The sequence below is a fragment of the Ascaphus truei genome, chromosome 1, assembly GCF_040206685.1.
Source record: "Ascaphus truei isolate aAscTru1 chromosome 1, aAscTru1.hap1, whole genome shotgun sequence".
NCBI lineage: Eukaryota > Metazoa > Chordata > Amphibia > Anura > Ascaphidae > Ascaphus > Ascaphus truei.
The window spans coordinates 46,019,647-46,040,549 of record NC_134483.1 but is presented as its reverse complement, the minus strand read 5'-3'; the positions used below and the strand labels follow the sequence as shown (position 1 = coordinate 46,040,549).

The 20,903-nt window shown below is 45.1% G+C and overlaps 1 protein-coding gene across 2 annotated transcripts in view; it reads left to right on the top strand.

Moving 5' to 3' along the window:
- The window catches only part of CCBE1 (collagen and calcium binding EGF domains 1), a 474,905-nt gene that overhangs the window by 441,593 nt on the left and 12,409 nt on the right, over nucleotides 1-20,903 (top strand). For both annotated transcript variants that reach the window (XM_075587449.1, XM_075587459.1), the window contains 3 exons: nucleotides 18,438-18,577; nucleotides 18,660-18,695; nucleotides 20,155-20,190. In XM_075587449.1, the coding sequence (XP_075443564.1) occupies nucleotides 18,438-18,577; nucleotides 18,660-18,695; nucleotides 20,155-20,190 (212 nt within the window). The remainder of the gene's footprint in view (nucleotides 1-18,437; nucleotides 18,578-18,659; nucleotides 18,696-20,154; nucleotides 20,191-20,903) is intronic.

The following is a 20,903-nucleotide window of genomic DNA, read 5'->3' as shown; positions in this document are numbered from 1 at the left end:
CGGGAGATGCCCCCACGGCCGGAAGGCCCCTTTGAGAGGTTCCTTCCCGTGGATCATTCAGACTATCATGTCCTGATGATAGTTCCACACTCAGGGGAGATGTAGGCCACTCTAACACTCCTTCTTCTAGTTGGGGAATGGGGAGCAGATGATTTCGATGCCACGTCTTTATCCGACCCTCCGAGTCCTTTATCCGGTAGACGGGAAGGCCCGGCATTTGAGAAACCACTTTGTATACCCCTTCTCGCCAGTGGTCAGCCAATTTATGTTTTCCCGGTACTCCCAGGTTACGCAGCAGTACGGCGTCGCCAGTTTTAATGTCTCTATGTTTTACTTTGTGATCATAGCGCCTTTTTTTTCCCGGCATTCAACTTTTCAGTGGATCTTTCGGCTTGCCCATAGGCCTTCTGCAAATTCTCTTGTAGTCTTTGTACGTAGCGGAAATGGTTGGAATTGGGCACCCCATCGGTGGAGACCCTTAACTGTATATCCACGGGCAGATGGGCTTCCCGGCCAAACATAAGAAAGTAGGGGGAGAACCCGGTAGATTCGTGCCGGGTGCAATTGTAAGCATGGACGAGAGTTTCCACATGGCGACTCCACTTAGTCTTCTCAACACCTGTTAGTGTTCCCAGCATGTCCAGCAGAGTGCGATTGAAACGTTCAGGCAAAGCATCCCCTTCTGGATGGTATGGAGTAGTACGGGACTTGTTGATGTGCAGGAGGTTCAGTAATTCTTTTATTAGTCTACTTTCAAAATCCCGGCCCTGGTCGGAGTGCAGGCATTGAGGTAGTCCATAATGCATGAAATATTTTTCCCAAAGGACCTTGGCCACCGTAATAGCTTTTTGATCCTTGGTCGGGAAGGCTTAGGCGTAGCGGGTATAATGATCAGTGATGACCAACACGTTCCCTATGCCATGGGTGTCAGGTTCGATGCACAAGAAGTCCATGCAGACTAAATCCATAGGTCCCGTACTCTTTAGATGACCCATGGGGGCCGCTCGGGTGGGCAGAGTCTTGCGTTGGATACATTGCACACACCTATGACAGTGATGCTCTACGGATTCTCTCATTTTTGGCCAAAAAAATCTGTCTCTTACTAGTCCAAAAGTCTTGTCCACCCCCAAATGTCCGTGTTCATCATGGAGAGCTTTCAGCACTAAGTATTGTAGTCGTTTTGGCAACACTAGTTGGCGGCGATCCGGGTGGTCGTGATACTTCACTACTCAATATACTGCTGTGGCCAAGTTTATTCGAGCATTTGCCCGTTCTTGGCCGCAGCAGTAGCCTGGCGCGCGCCCGAGTGTGACGGGCGCGCGCCGAAGCAGCGGAAGAGCGCCCTCCGATCGGGGCGCTCTCCCTACCGCTACCGGGTCCGCCGGGTCCCCCGGAACCCCCTGCCGCCGTCCCGCAGATCGCGGGACACCAGGGCTCCCTCGGGGAGCCCTGGACGCGCGTGCAGGGGGCGCAGGCTCCCGAAGACGCGTGACCGCGCGGCACGCCGAGGGGCAGCCACAAGCAAGCCGGGAAATATCCCGGCTTGCGGTACCGGCCACACTTTAATAAAGTGTGTCGGTAGTGTAACAGCCGATCTTGAATTTCAAATTTGTCCGCCTCCCGCATTAGTATGCCTCCTACGTCCCTCGGAGCCTGACGAAGCAGTTCTCGTTGATTTTGTCGAAGGGCCTCCCAGATTATTCCTGCGACCGGATCCTGTTCTTGATAACGTACCATGTCTTCCCAGGCAATGATCTGGTCGGGGGCGACATGCATCCCACTCGGGTCTCAATAGGCTGCCGGTATAGCGGTGGGTGCACACCCTAGGGAGTCAGCCACTCGTAACTCTGAAAAGGCGACTTGCTCATCTATGATGGCGGCCGTGCCGCAGAGGGCTCTTATTCCCGGTCTGGGAATTTCTTCCCACTGATCTTCGTTGTTGACAGGGACCAACCCCGGTCTCGACAAGGCGTCGGCTCCAATGTTTAAAGGCCCAGGTTTGTATTTCAAGGTGTAGTTATAATTGAAAAGCGCGGCCAACCACCGATGTCCGGTCGCATCCAGCTTGGCTGAGGTCATGATGTAGGTTAGAGGATTATTGTCGGTACGTACTTCGAACGCAGCCCCGTACCGGTAGTCCCGCAGTTTATCCACTATGGCCCACTTGAGGGCCAAGAATTTGAGCTTATGTACCGGATAGTTCTGTTCACTGGGGGTGAGACTGCGGCTGATGTATGCTATGGGCCGTAGCCCCTCAGGATATTTCTGATGCAGCACGGCTCCCAATCCACTCAGGCTGGCATCCACGTGCAGGACGTATGGTTGATCGGGGTTGGCGTAGGCCAATACCGGAGCAGCTGTCAGGCTCTGTTTCAAATCGTGGAAGGCTTGGTCACACTTGGGGGTCCATTTATCCCCGAAGGGCTGTTTGGCCGAGTGGAGCTTCTGGCCCGTGTCAGACGGATATATGCGGAGCAGACTGTTGAGGGCTTTGGCCCTTCGTGAATAACCCTCCACAAAACGCCGATAATAGCCGCAGAAACCCAGGAACGAGTGTAGCTCCCCCACATTCTCTGGGCAAGGCCAGCTAACGACAACTTCTATCTTAGCGGGATCAGTGGCGATTCCAGCGCCGGACACTATGTCACCTACATACGTTACTGATGTCCGGCAGAACCGACATTTGTCCAGCGAGAGTTTGAGGCGTTCTGCGGACAGTCTATCCAATACCTTCATGAGACGACTCTCATGCTCCTCCAAAGTTTTCCCGAAGACTATGATGTCATCTAGGTATACCAGGCATTCTCGGAGGTTGAGGTCACCCAACGTTTTTTCCATTAGTCGTTGGAAGGTGGCGGGCGCTCCGCATATGCCTTGAGGCATGCGAGTGAACTGATAAAACCCAGGGGGCAGATGAAGGCAGTCTTTTCCTGATCTTCTGGACTCATCGGGACTTGGTAGTACAGGCAGTCCTCGTTTTATAACGCTTCACTTTACAACGAATGGCTTATCCAACGCTATGCAATACATACCTATATTCATTTTTACAACGCCAAAACGGCTTATCCAACGCTCTTACGATGCTTTGCAAAGTTGTTTACGTGTATATAATATATATATATCATATAATATTATATTATACTTTATAACATATTATATTATTAAATTACATGATATATTATGTTATATTATATATATAATACAGTATATACACTACATAATTTATGTGTGTGCTGCATATCTTATTGCCGGAGTAAAATATTTTGTGTATTTTAGCATTAAAAATGCCTTCAGGAACAGAACCTTTCATTTAAACAGTGTTCCTATGGGAAAACGTGTTTCGCTTTAAGACGTTTCGCTATCCAACGCCATTTTGAGTAACGCATTGTGTTGGATAACCGAGGACTGCCTGTATCCAGACCGTAGGTCCACTACGCTGAACCACTGGCTCCCGTGTAGAGCCTCCAGGATCTCTTCTATACGAGGGAGGTTGTACTGATCCGGCACCGTCCGATTATTCAACGTCCGGTAATCTACACACAGCCGTACCGTCCCATTTTTCTTTCTCACCACCACTATGGGGGAGGCGTAGGGGCTTCGGGACTCAGTAACAATTCCGGCGGCCTCCATGTCATGGATAGCAGCTCTCACATCCTCCACATCTCTCGGAGCGAGTCGGCGCGAATGTTCTCTGAAGGGCCTCTCATCTGTCATGCGAATGGTATGCTGGGCGTTGCGGCTGCACCCCACATCCATCTCCTCGGTAGAGAACACGGACCGTCTTTTTTCTAGTTGGTCCCGTAACCGATTCTTCCAGGTTCCCGGCAATTCGGCCGAGCCGAAGTCGAAGTCCAGGGACGTCCCTGGTTTGGTCACTCGGGTCGTGTTCACTTGTACTGCCCCTTCCACGGAACTGACCGGATATATTCTTCCTATCTGCTGGCCCACATCAATGGTCAGGGGAAAGGGGGATAGATTCTGCATCATCACATCAATCCGCCTAGGGAGGGCGCCCTGCCAATAGCGAAATTCGGGTACGAGCCGATATCCTCGCCTCACATCTTCCCCGGGAGTACTTTCAAGGTAGAATTGTTGGTCTTCGGATAGACGTTCTGCATAAGCACACCAGGCGGATATTCTTTGCGTTTCTCCTGGACGTAGTTTTGTCCACCCCTTTCGGCCACAGAACAGCAGTCCATAGTCATCTGGAGGCGGGGAAGGCTGGGCTGGATCGGATTGAACCAATTGCAGCTGCAGACTGGTCATGGGGAGCTCTTTAGTTTCGTGCAGATAAGCCCAGATGACTGCTTGTACGATATCAGCATTGGTGCCTAGGATAATAGGGTACTTGGGGGTGTCCCGGGGTTCTGGGCACACCAAGTCATCTACCTTCATGGGGTGAGACTTGCCCGTGTTGAGCTGTTGGATTTCTAGATCCACGGTCACTAACCCATCGATGGGATAGCCGTCGTTGCTCAGTCCGCGCACCTTGATGTGCTCCGCTGGTCGTAGTGGTCGCTTCTGAAGATGGCGATCATAGAACCCTTGGTATATGATTGTGACTTGGGATCCGGTGTCTAGTAGGGCAGAAGAGTAGATTCCATCCACTAAAACTCGGATCAGCGCTACCGGCCCCACTCGATTTCCATCTTCGAGGGATTCAGTCCCTCCAGACGGGGGCCCGTATGTATCAGCATCCGCCGCATACACCCCACAAACCATAGACTGGGACGGAAACTTCAGGGGTGAAGGGCTCCGGGGGCGAGAAGTGCCCAGGCGGCACAGGATGGCCCAGCTTCCCGCACTTGTAGCAGGACATATCTCTAGAGCTAGCCCGGCGATCCAACGGAGGGGACGACCGTCCCGCGGAAGGCGATTTCTCAGACCCAGGCTGGTCCGGTGGTTCCTCTTTCTTCTCTGCACTTCCTCGGGATTTAGTGCCGCCACTAACTTTCAGTTTCGGAGGGGAATGTAGCATTAGATGCGTCTCGTGTTCCTTCACCTGTTGCAGTAGTTGGATGAACGAAGGGGGGGGCCTCGAGTGAGATGATCCCGAATCATGGTGGCTATTGGGTGAGACGGACTGGATCCGCGGAGATACTGCTTCCGGAGGTACTCATCCATCTGGGATGGGAGCACGTATTTATAATGCAGTAGCGGGCCGAGAGATATTTGCACACGGTGTATATAGGCGGATAGCTCTTCCCCATCCTTCTGGTTTACGGCGTAATACTTGGCCCACAAGGCTCCGTCGTCCTCCTTGGCACTATAGGCTTCGTATAAAGGGAGGAAGGTACAGAGAGAGTAACCTTAACAAGAACCTATTTGCACTCGCTATCTCAAATAAATGGTTAGGAACAATTTAATCCTTGGGTGGAGCCCATACACCATTTACAAATACATTTTAAAACATTTTATTCAACATCTATGCAAAGACACATAACAATTAGTAGGGTAAAAATTGATCAGGGGGTAGGTGGGGATGGAGGGTAACGTATTGGGTGCCTCTTATGCGCACCTGCAGTGATATCACACAGGTGATCTAATGGAACAAAAGAATGGAGTCTGGTCGATATGACACTATATCTATTCCCTCAATGGGACATGTGTGACTCCCTATTGCTCACATGAAGCATAGGAGCGAGCGTGTAATGTCTACTGCTGCTCATGCATACATAGCATACGAAAACACATCTAACCTGTTACAGGGTACAGACATAGTGTAAAACCTATCAGTCATCAGGTAACCCTCTAAATGCTACCATACAATATTATTTACCAACAGATAGTTATGCTGTCCACTTTGGCACATGCCTTGTACTCAGTGTGTATTAGGTATGTGCAGATGTAATTCCTAATCCCTAATTTGCTGTAAGGCAGGGAAACAGACCTCCTCCATGCAGCTATATGCAGCAAGTTGCGCCAACCTGTATTAGCAAAACGCAGTCCAGTCTCAGACTAAGCCTTCTATAGGCTCGATCGCAAGCTTGTGATCCTGCTGGGAGGTGGCACAACATGGTATCGCCGTCTACTGTGGAGCAGGGAAACTAACCGCCTCCATGCAGCTGTATGTAACTAGCTGCGCCAAACTGTACTAACACTGCACAGCCCACTCTCAGTATAAGCCTTCTATCGGCTCGATCGTATGCTTGCGGTCCTGCTGGGGAGGTAATCATACAACCTGGTTTCGCCGTCTATCTGTTATCACTCCGACCCCGCGTCGCCTGATAACGTCATCGTTGAGACATCTTAAAAGAAACCGACGTACGTTTCGCGCCACCTAGTTCCAGGTTGGCGCAACTTGCTGCATATAGCTGCATGGAGGAGGTCTGTTTCCCTGCCTTACAGCAAATTAGGGATTAGGAATTACATCTGCACATACCTAATACACACTGAGTAAAGGCATGTGCCAAAGTGGACAGCATAACTATCTGTTGGTAAATAATATTGTATGGTAGCATTTAGAGGGTTACCTGATGACTGATAGTGTAAAACCTATGTCTGTACCCTGTAACAGGTTAGATGTGTTTTCGTATGCTATGTATGCATGAGCAGCAGTAGACATTACACGCTCGCTCCTATGCTTCATGTGAGCAATAGGGAGTCACACATGTCCCATTGAGGGAATAGATATAGTGTCATATCGACCAGACTCCATTCTTTTGTTCCATTAGATCACCTGTGTGATATCACTGCAGGTGCGCATAAGAGGCACCCAATACGTTACCCTCCATCCCCACCTACCCCCTGATCAATTTTTACCCTACTAATTGTTATGTGTCTTTGCATAGATGTTGAATAAAATGTTTTAAAATGTATTTGTAAATGGTGTATGGGCTCCACCCAAGGATTAAATTGTTCCTAGCCATTTATTTGAGATAGCGAGTGCAAATAGGTTCTTGTTAAGGTTACTCTCTCTGTACCTTCCTCCCTTTATATGTACTATATTATCCCGTATGCACCCTATTCTCCACACCACACATTACTGGTGGAAAGCGGCATTATATTCTGTTATATGCACTATAGGCTTCGGCTAGGAATTCGATCATCAAGCGAGAGGTTTGGTCGGGGTGCTGTTCGCGGTGTATTCCGATTAGCGTGGCCGCCGGGGGCCGCAGACACTCCATGAGCTGCTGGCGTTTTACTACATCTGTGCAAGACCACTCTTCCACCATTCCCCGCGTGTGTTCTCTCCACGTCTCTACCCCATCTTCCCCGGCAGGCACCGGGAGGGTCCCCGAGAAGGCTTTTAGCTTCCGGTAGTTCTGAGCGTGGGTGGCTAAGGTAAGCGCTTCGACTAGCGGCGGCAAACTGGGGGGACTAGATAGTAGGTCTATTTTGTCATTCAGTTTCTTTAGTAGGTTACTACTCACTCCCGCTTCCATAGAGGCGCTGGATTCCGGGCTACTGGACAGAGAGCGGCAGCTACCGAGCTCACTCTCGGCATAGTGGAGCAACGGAAGGGTGGGGTCGTCCTCTCCCAACGGGCATACGGAGGGGCTTCAAAGGGGGTAGACGAAAGGACTACCGCCGGGCGGTACGTCGGGCAAGACCAGGGATTGCGGAACGGCAGTTTCTACCGCCAACAGGTTACGCCGACAGTCTACGAGTAATGTATTCCACTTGGAGTCGTGGTCTAGCATTACATCTACCAGGCGAGCTTTGGCAAACCCCGGGAGTTGTCGCAAGGCTGTCTGTAAAGTCTCTAGGGGAAATGCCACTGGTACTCGGTCCAACGCTACGGCGCGTCGAGTGGGAGTGCGGACTTGGTGTGCCCAGTCTCGTATCTCTTGATGGGTGGGTAAGGCCATGGTGATCACAAGTGAGGTTCGAGGGACACCCCAGGTCTAAAATCTCAGCAGCGCCTCCAAATGTAACCCTGCTTCCTATCACTTGGCAAGCGGTTACTCTGTGCTGTGTTACCTGCTGACTCACAGGGTCTGAGCCTCTGCCACGGAGAGCCCGGGGTGCATACAGTACATATATATTTAGGTTCGGTGCAGCGCATCGACCTGCGACAGATCCCGCCAAAGGGGGAGTTGATCTTCGCAGGACCTCTATACAAGAATTTCTCTCACACAACCATGTTATAAACCCAATATCGTTTACTGATACATAAGCCTTTCGATAAAGTACATGCCATGACATTCCAGCACACTGGTACATAACATTTAACACGCCACGGAGGACGTCCACATCATTGCGTCTCGGCGGACGCCAACAATAACTTGCACCTCGGCGGACGCCAACAATAACTTGCGCCTCGGAGGACGCCAAACAGTACTTTCTCCCGACCAACGCCACCGGGTGTTCCCACCCCGTGTCCAGATACGTTAATCAGCTCTCGCGCTCCCAACAGCCGTGTGTATGTGTAGGGGTGACTGCGCAGCCACTAGGTCTAGGGGATTGAACAGTTAAAGTTGGTGCACTTGATGAAATACCTGCCGAGCACTCCGGTGCTCGGAACTGCCATGGGTCTTCAAAAAGAGTCTCCCACGCTGCGATAAGGGCGCTTCTCCTCGTCAGAGTAGTCCTGGACACAGCAATTGTTTGGGGGGTAAGGTCCCTAATAAGGATGTCCCTAGCTCAGCTTGTCTCTACGGTGATTCAGGGCTAAGTGGGCGGGGGGCACCTGGCCTGCGCCTGGGGGTATCACCTCCCAGCGGAGTATCTCCTTCTCTTACTCTCCACGAACTCCTCCACATGCGCGCCACCACTGCCTATATTCCTAGAAACTCCTCCACCCATAGGCTAAACGTGCTCACCTGACCCTCCCCGCGGGGCTGCTGGGTCAAGGGACTGCTCCTTTCCCGCCAATATGTATCCTCCTCCTTCGCGGGCTCTCGCAACTAATCCTTGCAAGCGCAATCTCTCATTACTCGGGGTGACTCCGGGGTCACGGCTACATCAGTTTCAAGTAACCCACCTGCACATGCCACATAGTAGTTTTATAAATATATATTTCATATTTTACATAATAACTCGCTTTAGCCATTTTTATACAGATCAGTAAAAGTATTTGATTTAAACTTTTCCATTTGAATTGGATCCCACAGTATTAATCCTTCACTTGGAAGGCCATCCTGCACTGAGAGAATACCGGCACTCAACTTTCAGATGAGCTGCACATTGTATCCAGCCACCTGTGCTTGCCGTCTGGATCCGTCTCTCGCTCGCTGATGGTAGGGCCGTGGATGATGTAAATGCCCTTATATGGGTCTCTGCATCATGAGTGGGAGGGTATATGGCCATATTTGGTCATCTACATCATCAAGGCAGCTGGACAGGACAGGGGGACACTGTCCAGCACCCTGATGATGTAGATGACCATGAACCATATAGCCCCCTCATGATGTAGAGCCCAATATAAGGGCATTTACATCATCCACGGGGAGGAAAATACAGCGGGCATCTCTGACCTTCAGCGAGCGAGAGACACGGATCCAGATGGCAGGCAGAGGCGGCTGGAGGCATGGACCTGATACAATGTGCAGCTCATCTGAAAGGTACATTTAGATATTTTCTCCCTGAAGATGGCCCAATAGAATTAACGCTGAGGGGTCCCATTCATAACCACGGAACCCTGCAGCACTTCCTGGGCATCTTACTGTCCTCGAGGCAGGGAGATCTGTAGCCGCAATGCAGCCACATCGGCACCGAGGAGAGTACAGTAAGTCTGGATACATCTGCAAATGTAATCTTCGGTCTTACAACCATAGCTAGCAGAATACTGCAGAAATGGTTTCAATTAAAAAGTTTAACTAGAGACTTCCGTGGAGGGGGCCGGGCAAGATGGCCGCTGTGCAGGTGAGCTCGAGGGGAGAGACTCTCCATACCCCCTGCCGCAGCCCAGGTAGGATCACCCCTACCTATCCCCCCCTCCCCTTGGGGGCAAGGTCATGGCCCCGAGCAGCTCCCGGAAGGTAATAAATAATTAAATCAAAAGCTTCAAAGTGGAGCCGGCGGCCGTGGCTGCACGCCAGGGGATCCCCGGACCTGACCTACATCCGGAGTGGTGTGAGGACGCCTGCTGTTGCTCTGGAGGGCATGAGGTATGGGGGCGCGGTCCTTGGCTGGTCTGGCTGTGGGGAAAGTCCCCTCGGTGCGCGCGCTGACAGGGGAGAGCGGGCAGGAGTCTCAATCTGCATGTGAGTGCTGCAGGGGAGAGAAGGAGTGATCTCCAGAGGGCCCACTCAGCGTGCTGCAGGAATGGAGACCCCCCCACGTGGACACCAGTAAGCCTCTAACCCCTGGGGAGCGAGGGACCCCACACCCCCAGTGATATCAAAACAAGGTCCCGAGTCAAATTTGAAACTTTTGGGGGGTAAGCTTTAAATCACAGGAGTTACACCTGAAGATATGAGCAAGGAATATGTGCACGACTGTCAATGTTAATGTTAGCATGTAAATGCATGTGAGTGGTGCAGGCCTGGGGAATCCAAGTAATAATATGCTGAAGTAAGGCGGAAGATTAAACCTACTGCATCTAATCGCTTTTTGTGTGCATATGTCCAAAGATGTATTAAATCGCCTCCTCTAAGACTGGATATTTTACAGATAAATGGATAAATTCCTCCTGCAAACATCTTTAGAGATCAAAAAGGGTACATTTAAAGCCAGCAACCCTGGAAGAAGAAAAAAAAACCCTAGCGAACATGGCAGCTGAAAACTCAAGCAGCAGTCCATCGGAATCTGGCATTCAGCTTGACTCCATGTCAGAGAGGAACCTCATCAAAATCATCAGGGAAGCTATCAACCCGATTGACCAGAAATGAGAGAAAAGACAAAACGCTATTAGCAGAGCAGAAGAATCTCGCAGGCTGAGCAAAGAATTTCAAACAATGAAGATGATATAACAGAGCTAAAATTGCTTGTGCGGGAACCCACAGTCCAAAGAGCTGCTTGAAGCAACAGTGGACGATCTCGAAAACAGATCCAGAAGATGTAATCTGAGGTTTGAAGGAGAACCTGAGAATATCCCGCAGAACAAGCTATTTGCCATCGTAGCAGAATAATTTCCTAAATAGTTAGGACTGGATCTGCAAGGTCTTCTGCTTGCGTTGGACAGAGGACACAGAATCGGGCCTCCGAGAGATCCAAAGGAGAAAAGACTGCGAATGACAATTGCAATGTTCACCAACTACATGGATAAGGAGAAAGGCCTACGCCACTACAGGAAAAACAGACAGTTGCGAATACAGGACATCCCGGTATATATTTTTCAAGATTTCTCTGCTGAGCTCTCCAGAAAGAGGAAGGAGTTCAGCAAAATATGCTCGGATTTGTTCAAGCAATGTTGTAGATTTACCCTGGCCTATCTGGCGAAGTTAAAGCTTTTCACCCAGGATGGAATGGACATTTTTGACACTCCGAGTGAGGCAGAAAGTTACCTGAGCAGCACAAGTACGGAGGCTATGGGTAAACCCCCATGACTCTAGAAATGCCTGTCAGCAGAGGATGGTCCAATGGGAGAGACCGCAATTTCCAAGCTGAACTGTTATATATACTTGGCCTAGAGGGATATGATCATATCAATCGATGGTCATTTTGATATCTGTGAACATCTTGATCTTTCTTTTTCCTTAGTACTACTCATCCTGTGTAGATGTAGGTTAATATAGTAATATTATTTGCTATACACTGTTAGCAAAAAAAAAATCAAGTTAGAAGGGCACCCCCAGGCCCAACACTCAATTAGATTTTTCTATGTTATTTAAAATGTGAGTTAAGAAAGTTATCAAGGTTCGCATGAGCCTCCGTTTGTTTGTTATGGTTGACGGTTCTAAACTTTCTGATGGCAATTGGGGTTGTTAATATAATCTTGACTAATAGGGTTTTACTAGGATGGATGGGAAATGGGACAGAGATGGTCGGACACAATGATCATACTTATGAATGGGTACTTAGGTACCTAATCCCAATTCAGATGATGTTATGGTAAAACTGCTCTCATGGAATGTTCGAGGGATAAATTCCCCCATTAAAAGGGCAAAAATACTATCACATTTGAATCGATTGACGGCAGATATTGTTTTCTTACAGGAAACGCATCTAACTAAATTAGAACATGATAAATTAAAAAGAGGGTGGGCTGGAGAGTGTATTGCAGCTCACTATAATAGTAAGAAAAGAGGTACTGCCATTCGCTTTAGAAAAAATTTAAACTTGAAGATATTGAACAGTACACTCGACCACGTGGGTAGATTTTTGCTAGTATTAGTTAGTAGTAGTAATATTGTCCTAGAGAACAGTGCCATATTGCTCTGTAATATCTATGCCCCCAATGTCTACTCTAAAGAGTTTTTTCTGGATATCATAAATAAAGTGGGGATGGAAGAGAACTCGCAAATTATTTTAGGAGGGTATTTCAATGTAACAGACAATTGGATAATGGATAGGTCCCCCGCACTAGGGAAAGGGCAAAAGATAAAAACTAAGAAACCATACTTACCAATTGATTTGATGTATATTAAGAATTCTCTGAGGCTGGTCGATGATTGGAGGACTCTTCATCCCCTAGACAGGGAATACTCATATTTTTCAGATACACATGATTCTTTCTCACGTATAGATTATCTGATGGTGGGGGTTAACTTGCTTCCAAGGGTCAAATCCACACACATTGAGAATATAGTACTATCAGATCATGCCCGATATGGATAGACCTCGAAGTAGGGAAGAAGCTACCAACGCAGAAGGTATGGAGATTCCCAAGTATACTAACCTGTAGACCAAATTTTCGGGATTTTCTAGTGGAAAAATGGAAGGCATATGCTGACAACAATAAACAACACATAGATAACCCCACCTTGTTTTGGGAAGCATGGAAGGTGGTGATGAGGGATGAAATCATTGGCTTCTCCATAAGACACAAAAGAACGCTTAACAAGAAATGTATACTAGCAAATGAAAATCTAACTAAAGCATACGATGAATACAAAACAAATCCCTCACCTACCCATAAACAAATATTTATTTTTAAAAAGGAGGAATTTTAATTGATATCCCAGGAAAGAGTTATTTTAAATTTAAACTGTATAAATACAGCAATAAATCTGGGAGAGTCATGGCCAACCTAGTTAGAGGCTCCATATCTCAGAACCTCATACTGTAAGTTCAATAAGAGATAGAAACTCAGGGAAAATTTTCACCTTACCGGAGGATATAGCCAAACAATTTGAGAAATTTATAAGGACCTTTATTCCCAAAAAAGTATTTCCTCCCAAAATAAGGAGAATTTTTGGAGTAAAATCTTGCCCCCAAAAATCTCAGATCAAGCACGAGCAGATTTGAATAATCCAATCCAGGAAACAGAGGTTCAAAAGGCAATCAATGCCTTAATGTTTAAAAGCTCCAGGGCCAGATGGTTTTGTAGCTGAATTCTATCAAACACTGGATGAAAATGTGGTAGACCCTTTAACGAGACTATTTAACCGTTTATTATATGGTGACGAATGCCCTAGTAGCTTTACGCAGGCAGATAGATATCAAAGTAATTCATAAGGTGGGCAGAAGCCCAGATTATGTGGCCTCATATAGACCAATTTTGTTTCTAAACATTGATTATAAATTATATGCAAAAGTTCTGGCAGAAAGATTAAAGGTCCATCTACCATCTGTAATATCCCCAGACCAAACTGGGTTCATATGGGGAAGCAACCCTACTTCAAATATTAGGAAAGTGTTGGCTGTGAATGAACAGGTACAAAATAACATAACTAAAGTGTCCTCATGCCTTCTCAGTCTGGATGCTGAAAAGGCCTTTGATATGGTAGTATGGTATCATTAATATACTGCGTTACAGAAATTTGGGATTGTAGGTGAATTTGAGAATGCTATTAAAGGGATTTATACCAACCCAAGAGCTAGGGTTTTTGCGGGCACCTTTCCTTCACAAATATTCGATTTAAAAAGAGGGACTAGACAGGGTTGCCCACTATCTACTCTACTGTTTGGTATCGCCCTTGAACCCTTGGCTATCTATTTGAGGAATTGTCAAGAATTTGAAGGGATTAGGATAGGGATGACTGAGATTGATTGCCATGTATGCAGACAACACATTATTGTTCATTATCAGACCCGAAATTGCCTTCCCTGTTATTCTGGAGACTTTAGATATTTTTGGTTCATTTTCAGGCTACAAAATAAATATTACAAAATCAGAAGCCCTGAACAAAGGATTAAACAAAATACCGGTATGTCAAGAAAAATGCCCTTTTATAATAGCAGATAGCAGTATAAAATATCTGGGAATCTTAATCCTGTGAAATCTAAAAAAAAAAAAATGATATTAATATTAGTGCTGGTATAGCCAAACTATGCAAAAATCTCAGTATTTGCAAAACTTTGCCACTAAGTATGCTTGGCCGTATAGGTCTTTTAAAAATGACAGGTATTCCAAGAATGTATTATTTATTAATGATGTTACCACTATTACTAAGAAAAAGAGGTTCACAATTATTAAATAGAGCGATATCAAGTTTTATTTGGGGAGGTAAGAAACATAGAATCTGGCAAAACTGAAATTACATAAAGACACAGGAGGTTGTTCCCTCCCAGACCTCGAAAAGTTTAATTATAAACTTATCTTATCTTGGGACCCCATTCCCTCCCATCTCCTAAAACATCTTGTTCCTACTATAACCCCTACGCGCACACACATATTTAACACCTCCCTCTATTCTGGTACCTTTCCCTCCTCCTTCAATCATGCAACCGTTATACCATTACTCAAAAACAGTAAGCTTGCCCCTACCTGTCTTTCTAACTATCGACCTGTCTCCCTCCTGGCTTTTGCCTCCAAACTCCTTGAACGTCTTGTATTCTCTCGCTTGGTCCACTTTCTCAACACCTATTCTCTCCTAGACCCTCTACAATCTGGCTTCCGCACTGCTCACTCGACTGAAACAGCCCTCACTAAAATAATTAATGACCTCCATGCTGCCAAAGACAGGTCATTACACTATGCTCATATTACACGACTTCTCTGCAGCATTTGACACCGAGGACCACCCTCATCTCCTTCACATTGTCCATACTCTTGGTATTCGTAACAAAGCTCTATCCTGGATCTCCTCTTACCTCTCCCATCATACTTTCAGTGTCTCTTCTGCTAACACCTTCTCTTCCTCCATAGCTCTCTCTGTGGGGTTGCCACAGGGTTCTGTCCTGGGACCTCTTCTCTTTTCTCTGTACACACTTTCTCTAGGTGACGTAATCACATCCCTTGGGTTTAAATATCCCCTCTATGCTGACGAAACACAAATTTACTTTTCAACCCTGACCTTACACTTGCTGTACAGACCAAAGTTTCGGAATGCCTTTCTGCGATATCATCCTGGATGGCCCTCCGCCGATTTAAACTTAACATGACAAAAACAGAGCTCCTCATACATCCTCCCAAACCTGGCCCTACTACCTCCTTCCACATTACTGTTGGAACTACGACCATCCACCCAGTACCCAAGCACGCTGCCTAGGGGTCACACTTGACTCCTCTCTCACATTCAAAACGTCTCTAAAACCTGTCGCTTTTTCTTCCGCAATATTATAAAGATACGCCCTTTCCTCTGTTGCTCGACTGCTAAAACTCTGACTCAGGCCCTCATTCTCTCCCATCTCGACTACTATAACGTTCCTGCCTCTCACCTGTCTCCCCTACAATCTATCCTGAACACTGCTGCCAGAATCCCTCAACTCTTTCCTAAATCTGTCTCAGCGTCTCCCCTGCTGAAATCGCTCTCCTGGCTTCCTATCAAATCCCGTATCACACATGCAATCCTCCTCCTCACTTTTAAAGCTTTACACTCTTCTGCCCCTCCTTACATCTCATCCCTAATTTCTCACTATGCACCATCCCGACTCTTGCGTTCTGCTCAAGGATGTCTTCTCTCTACCCCCTTTGTATCTAAAGCCCTCTCCCGCCTTAAACCTTTCTCACTGACTGCCCCACACCTCTGGAATGCCCTTCCCCTCGATACCCGACTAGCACCCACTCTATCCCACCTTAAGACACACTTGCTTAAAGAAGCATATGAGTAGCATCGTAGATATTACTAGACACATGATACATAAAGCTTGGCCCCCTGCAGAAGCACTTACTAAAATGCCCTCCTACTGTCTCTGTATGTTCCTCCTACTGTCTCTACACGTTCCTCCTACATACCAATTAGATTGTAAGCTCCTCGGAGCAGAGACTCCTCTTCCTAAATGTTACGTTTGTCTGAAGCACATATTCCCATGACCTGTTATTTATATTGTTATTTATATGATTACCACGTGTATTACTACTGTGAAGCGCTGTGTACATTAATGGTGCTATACAAATAAAGACATATAATACAATATATCTCTGTTCAAAATAGCAAGAGAATGGCTAACGAACATCCACGTTTTGATGCTCCATGTGATAGAGATATTGCTGCTCCAATAGCCTTACCAGCCCTTACACAAATTCAAGATCAAAGAATACCAGTAGCAGTAAGAAACAATATATTGTTCGCAGACACAAGGAGAGTCTGCAAGAAACTCCCGAGCCTTTTAAAGGAACCCAAAGCACTGATAAAATACTTGCCATTAGTAGGAAATCCAGATTTCCAGGTGGGCAATGAATGTAGTTTTTAGAGAATGGGAATCAATGGGGTTATGTAAACTGTATCAATTCTATAGTATAGAGAGGGACTCAGTGCTTTTCTTTCAGGAAGCACAGATAGAGTTAAATATTCCTGCAGGCAATTTTTTGGGGCATATATGCAACTTAAACACTAAATATTTTCTATTATCAGAGAACAGTCTAAGGATTTTGAATGTGGATTTTCTTTTAAAACCAGATCCCTAATTTAAATTTAAAATTCAACACATATATAAACCTCTCACAAGTTCAGAAGATCTAAGAATTTGGGAGGGCCTCATAGCCAATTGGACGAGAGATTTCCCAGACCTCCCAGACTGGAATATAATTTTGCAGTCATTTAATAGGCTGAGGAGAGCAACTCCAGCAGTACATTTGCATGAAATGCAACATAAGATTCTCAACAGAGCCTATATGAGCCCGGCACAATTATAACATTTTAAACAAGATATCTCCAGCAACTGTCTTAAATCTGGATGCAGGACTGTGGCAAGATCAGATATTTCTGGAATAAAATCACCCAACTACTGAACAGGCTGTTAAACAGGAAGATAAATACAGATTATAGGCCCTTTTTGTTTGGGGTCATGACACCCTGGTTTACTCGTCCAAACCTTGAAAGATCTCATTCTTCTTTCGGCAAAAAAGTGTATTATGGACTGTTGGATTAGAACCAGCTCCCCCCAACATTTCCCAACAGACAACACAAACGAATAGATCAATAGCTATGTTTAGATGGGAAGTATACTATGAAAATGTGCCTAACATAGAAGAATGAATCCATAGTTGGATCGCATTTACAGGAAGTGATGGACAAATGCAAGGTTCTGGGTCAAGGGCACTAAAAAACTATCTAGAGGGAGGCTGTATAGAGTCTTGATACAAAATAATTGTACAAATTCAAACTACGGCTGCTCAGGTGTTGGGTTCAATGATGGTTTTGGTCTTTTGCTTATGTTTATCTGCTTGGATTAATGTATGTCCCTGTTCCTACCCTGGTATATAAACCCCTTAGAAGCCAGATCACTGTTTTGTTTAATGTTATATGTGTATAGTTTTATTTTATCTTTTACTTTATAATCATCCGTAAATAGAGAAAAAAAATATATGAGAAAATGTGGAAGAAGTCAGACCTCACAGATTTGACAGAAAATCTAAAGATTTGGAATAAAAATATTGTACGGTTTTCCATGTAAACGATGTAGGCATATGTTTTTCTTTATATGATGCCCTGTTTGAATGTATATTTCAATCTACAATATAGAATAGTTTAATAAAAAAAAAAGTTTAACTACAGTCGCCTGTGTTGTTTGACACTGTTTCTAATGTATAATGTATGCATTTCATTGCTCTCCCTCTTAACCTCATCCCATTTTGAGTTCATAAATACTAGTCTGTGTGGAATTCAAGACTCACTCTGCTTTAATCAGTGCTAAACGGACTGAGCAGTGACGGCAAATGACCACAATTTACCAAACTGTACACTAATGATGTTTTATCTTTACAAGAACAGAGACAATGCATTGCATGTTGGAAAAAGTTGATGAATGCCATACTTTTCTGTTTGATATCTTACCAATGTTAAAATGATTTGCTCGTGTTCCTTTCATTTCCTGCTGCACAGGTCATACTGTAGTTAATTGTGTGTCTCTTACAGTATATGTATGTAATATCTTAAACAGATAATTTTTTGTAAAGCATTCTAATAAGTTGTAGGTATGGAACCTACAGTATTTCAGATATATATTTTTCTTCTTCTCGGGATCTTTATTTGAGATAAAACTTGTTAATTGCTTGTGATTTATAGGACTACCAGGTCCAAAAGGAAGTTCTGGTCAAACTGGACTAACGGGACCTCCTGGCCCACCAGGTCCAAGAGGATTTATGGGACCTATAGGACCATCTCCTGATATGTCTCATGTGAAACAAGGCAGGAGAGGACCTGTGGTTAGTATTGTGACTTCTTGCTGAAATGTTTTATTCTGCATTTACTTTGCAAACATGCAAAATGCTCTTCTTTGTCTTCTAGGGTCCACCAGGAGCGCTAGGAAGAGATGGTGCAAAGGTATGTGTTACAGATTATTTTTACAGTATCTGTGTATTTTAAATAAGTTGTAAAAAAAAAAAAAAAATGAAAGAAGCAAAATATGTTATATGGGCCAGTGAAGTAAGATTCTTGCTGTGACATGACATAAACCATAGGCATTTTTGCTATGACATGACATTTATCATATACATGGAATTGAATTAAGCTCGTACCGGTTCTGTTATCTTATACACAGTCTTCTAATTAATATATATATAGCATATACAGTATATACAGTATATGCATATATACAGTATATATAGATAGATATATATATAGCAAATGGAAATATTACTGTATGCTCATTTGCATGTCTTAGACAGGTCTGCAACCCCGCCTTTCACCATTATCACCCAGCACACAGCACTTCCACTGCAGCAAGGGATTCTGGGAAATGACATGCAAATGAGCACACAGTGTCACCTTTTGCTTCAAAACCATTTATAACATGGTTCCCTATATGCTTTGCTGTGGAGGGTTTTTGTCAATTTTTTTACCCACCATAACTTAACTAAGTATATATATATATGCAGCGGCCGTTATTTGAACACATCACGATGGCGATTTTGAGTTTTCTGCTGTTCCCCACGCTGCATGAAATCGGCCAATCGCCCCAGGCACCCGCGCTTATTGCGGATGTTTTGTTTGAATTTCATGGTTTCTGTTTCTTCGTTTGCAATAAAATGGATGAATTGTAATGTGTACAGTATTGTGCTACTGTGTCAGTTTCATGTTTTTAATAGCTAGAACACTAAAATTCCCTTTTCTGCTCTCGCCGCGCTCGCATCTTAGTGCGGGAAGTCTGGAATTCATCCCGCGGTTTCAAATCGGGATTCCGATGTACATGCCGCGTGAAGTGTTCCAATAACGGCCGCTGCATCAGTAGTTATATATATATATATATGTTAAAGGAATAGGATTCCCCCTCCTTCCCTGCCCTTGCTGTGAACCTCTTATCATTAACTCATTAACCAACAAACCATATCACAACTTTGTTTGTTTATTATTCATAGAATATTTTTGAAGCAGTAATGCATGTTGCTCAATTTTTTTTTTTTTTTTTTAATTGATCTAGTCTGACCTCGAAGCTGTTCCAGAAACTCCAGAGTCCCCCAGTTGCAAAGAATTTTTACTTTTTATTTCACCTGGCAGATAGACTTGTTTTTTTTTTTCCTCGTCCTGGAGTTCAAAAAGTTAATTTCTCTGCAACCTGGGTAAATGTAGTTTTGGAGTATCTAATTTCATCTTCGAGGGCCATCCTGGATGAAAGAAAAGTAAAACTGAAATGTGTTCTTGGGGGAGATTGCTGCTTCAGTGGTATCAAGCACAAGATCGGAACTCCTTGTCCGTGCTCTCTGTATATAAACAATGCTTTTTATGATACATCACGAAGCATGAACCCTATGGAAAATAATGAAAAAATATATATTTCTTCTAGGGTGACAGAGGTGCTCCAGGACCAAGAGGACTTCCGGTGAGTTTCACCCACAGGTCTCCACAAAAAAAGTTTGGAGGACAAACCTTGTGTAGAATATTATTAATCAGAGAGTGGACACAGTTAGGAGACGCTTTTTCTACTGAAATCTAAATTAGGTTTACTAGTCATAACTTATGCTTTTTCTTAGATTGAACTTTATGTTTTACTGTTCATATCTTTTCATTAAGTGTGTGGGCATGTGAACAAGTATTCAATTATATTATATACACGTGGGTATGTGTGTTACAAAATGTTCTAAATGTGATTACACTGCAGATGAACAGTAATGATCTTTTGCAACAAAAATTAGCTTGTGGTACTATTACCACAACCGTGCATTCTTACTCTGGTTTCTTACACATGATTACAATGTTATTTTGAAAAGTCTAACAAGGTACACATGCAGATTCCTAGTATCAAATGATGATTCTGTCTGTTAAAGAAGATAAACAAAAACAGAAAAATAGTATAAGACGTGAATGACAGAACTTTAAGCTACATTTGATAAACTGTATGTAACGGGTATCCCCCCACCCAATCGCAGATATGGTGTAGGTGCAAGGAACATATATTGTTACTCAGGTGTGGTGCATAACCTGTTGGCTCACAGGAGGGCTGAGCTTCCGCCACGGGGAACCTGGGGCAATTACACTAGGGTTGATCACTTACAACGATGCAGCGCCTCCACCTGCGATGGCTCCCACCCGAGG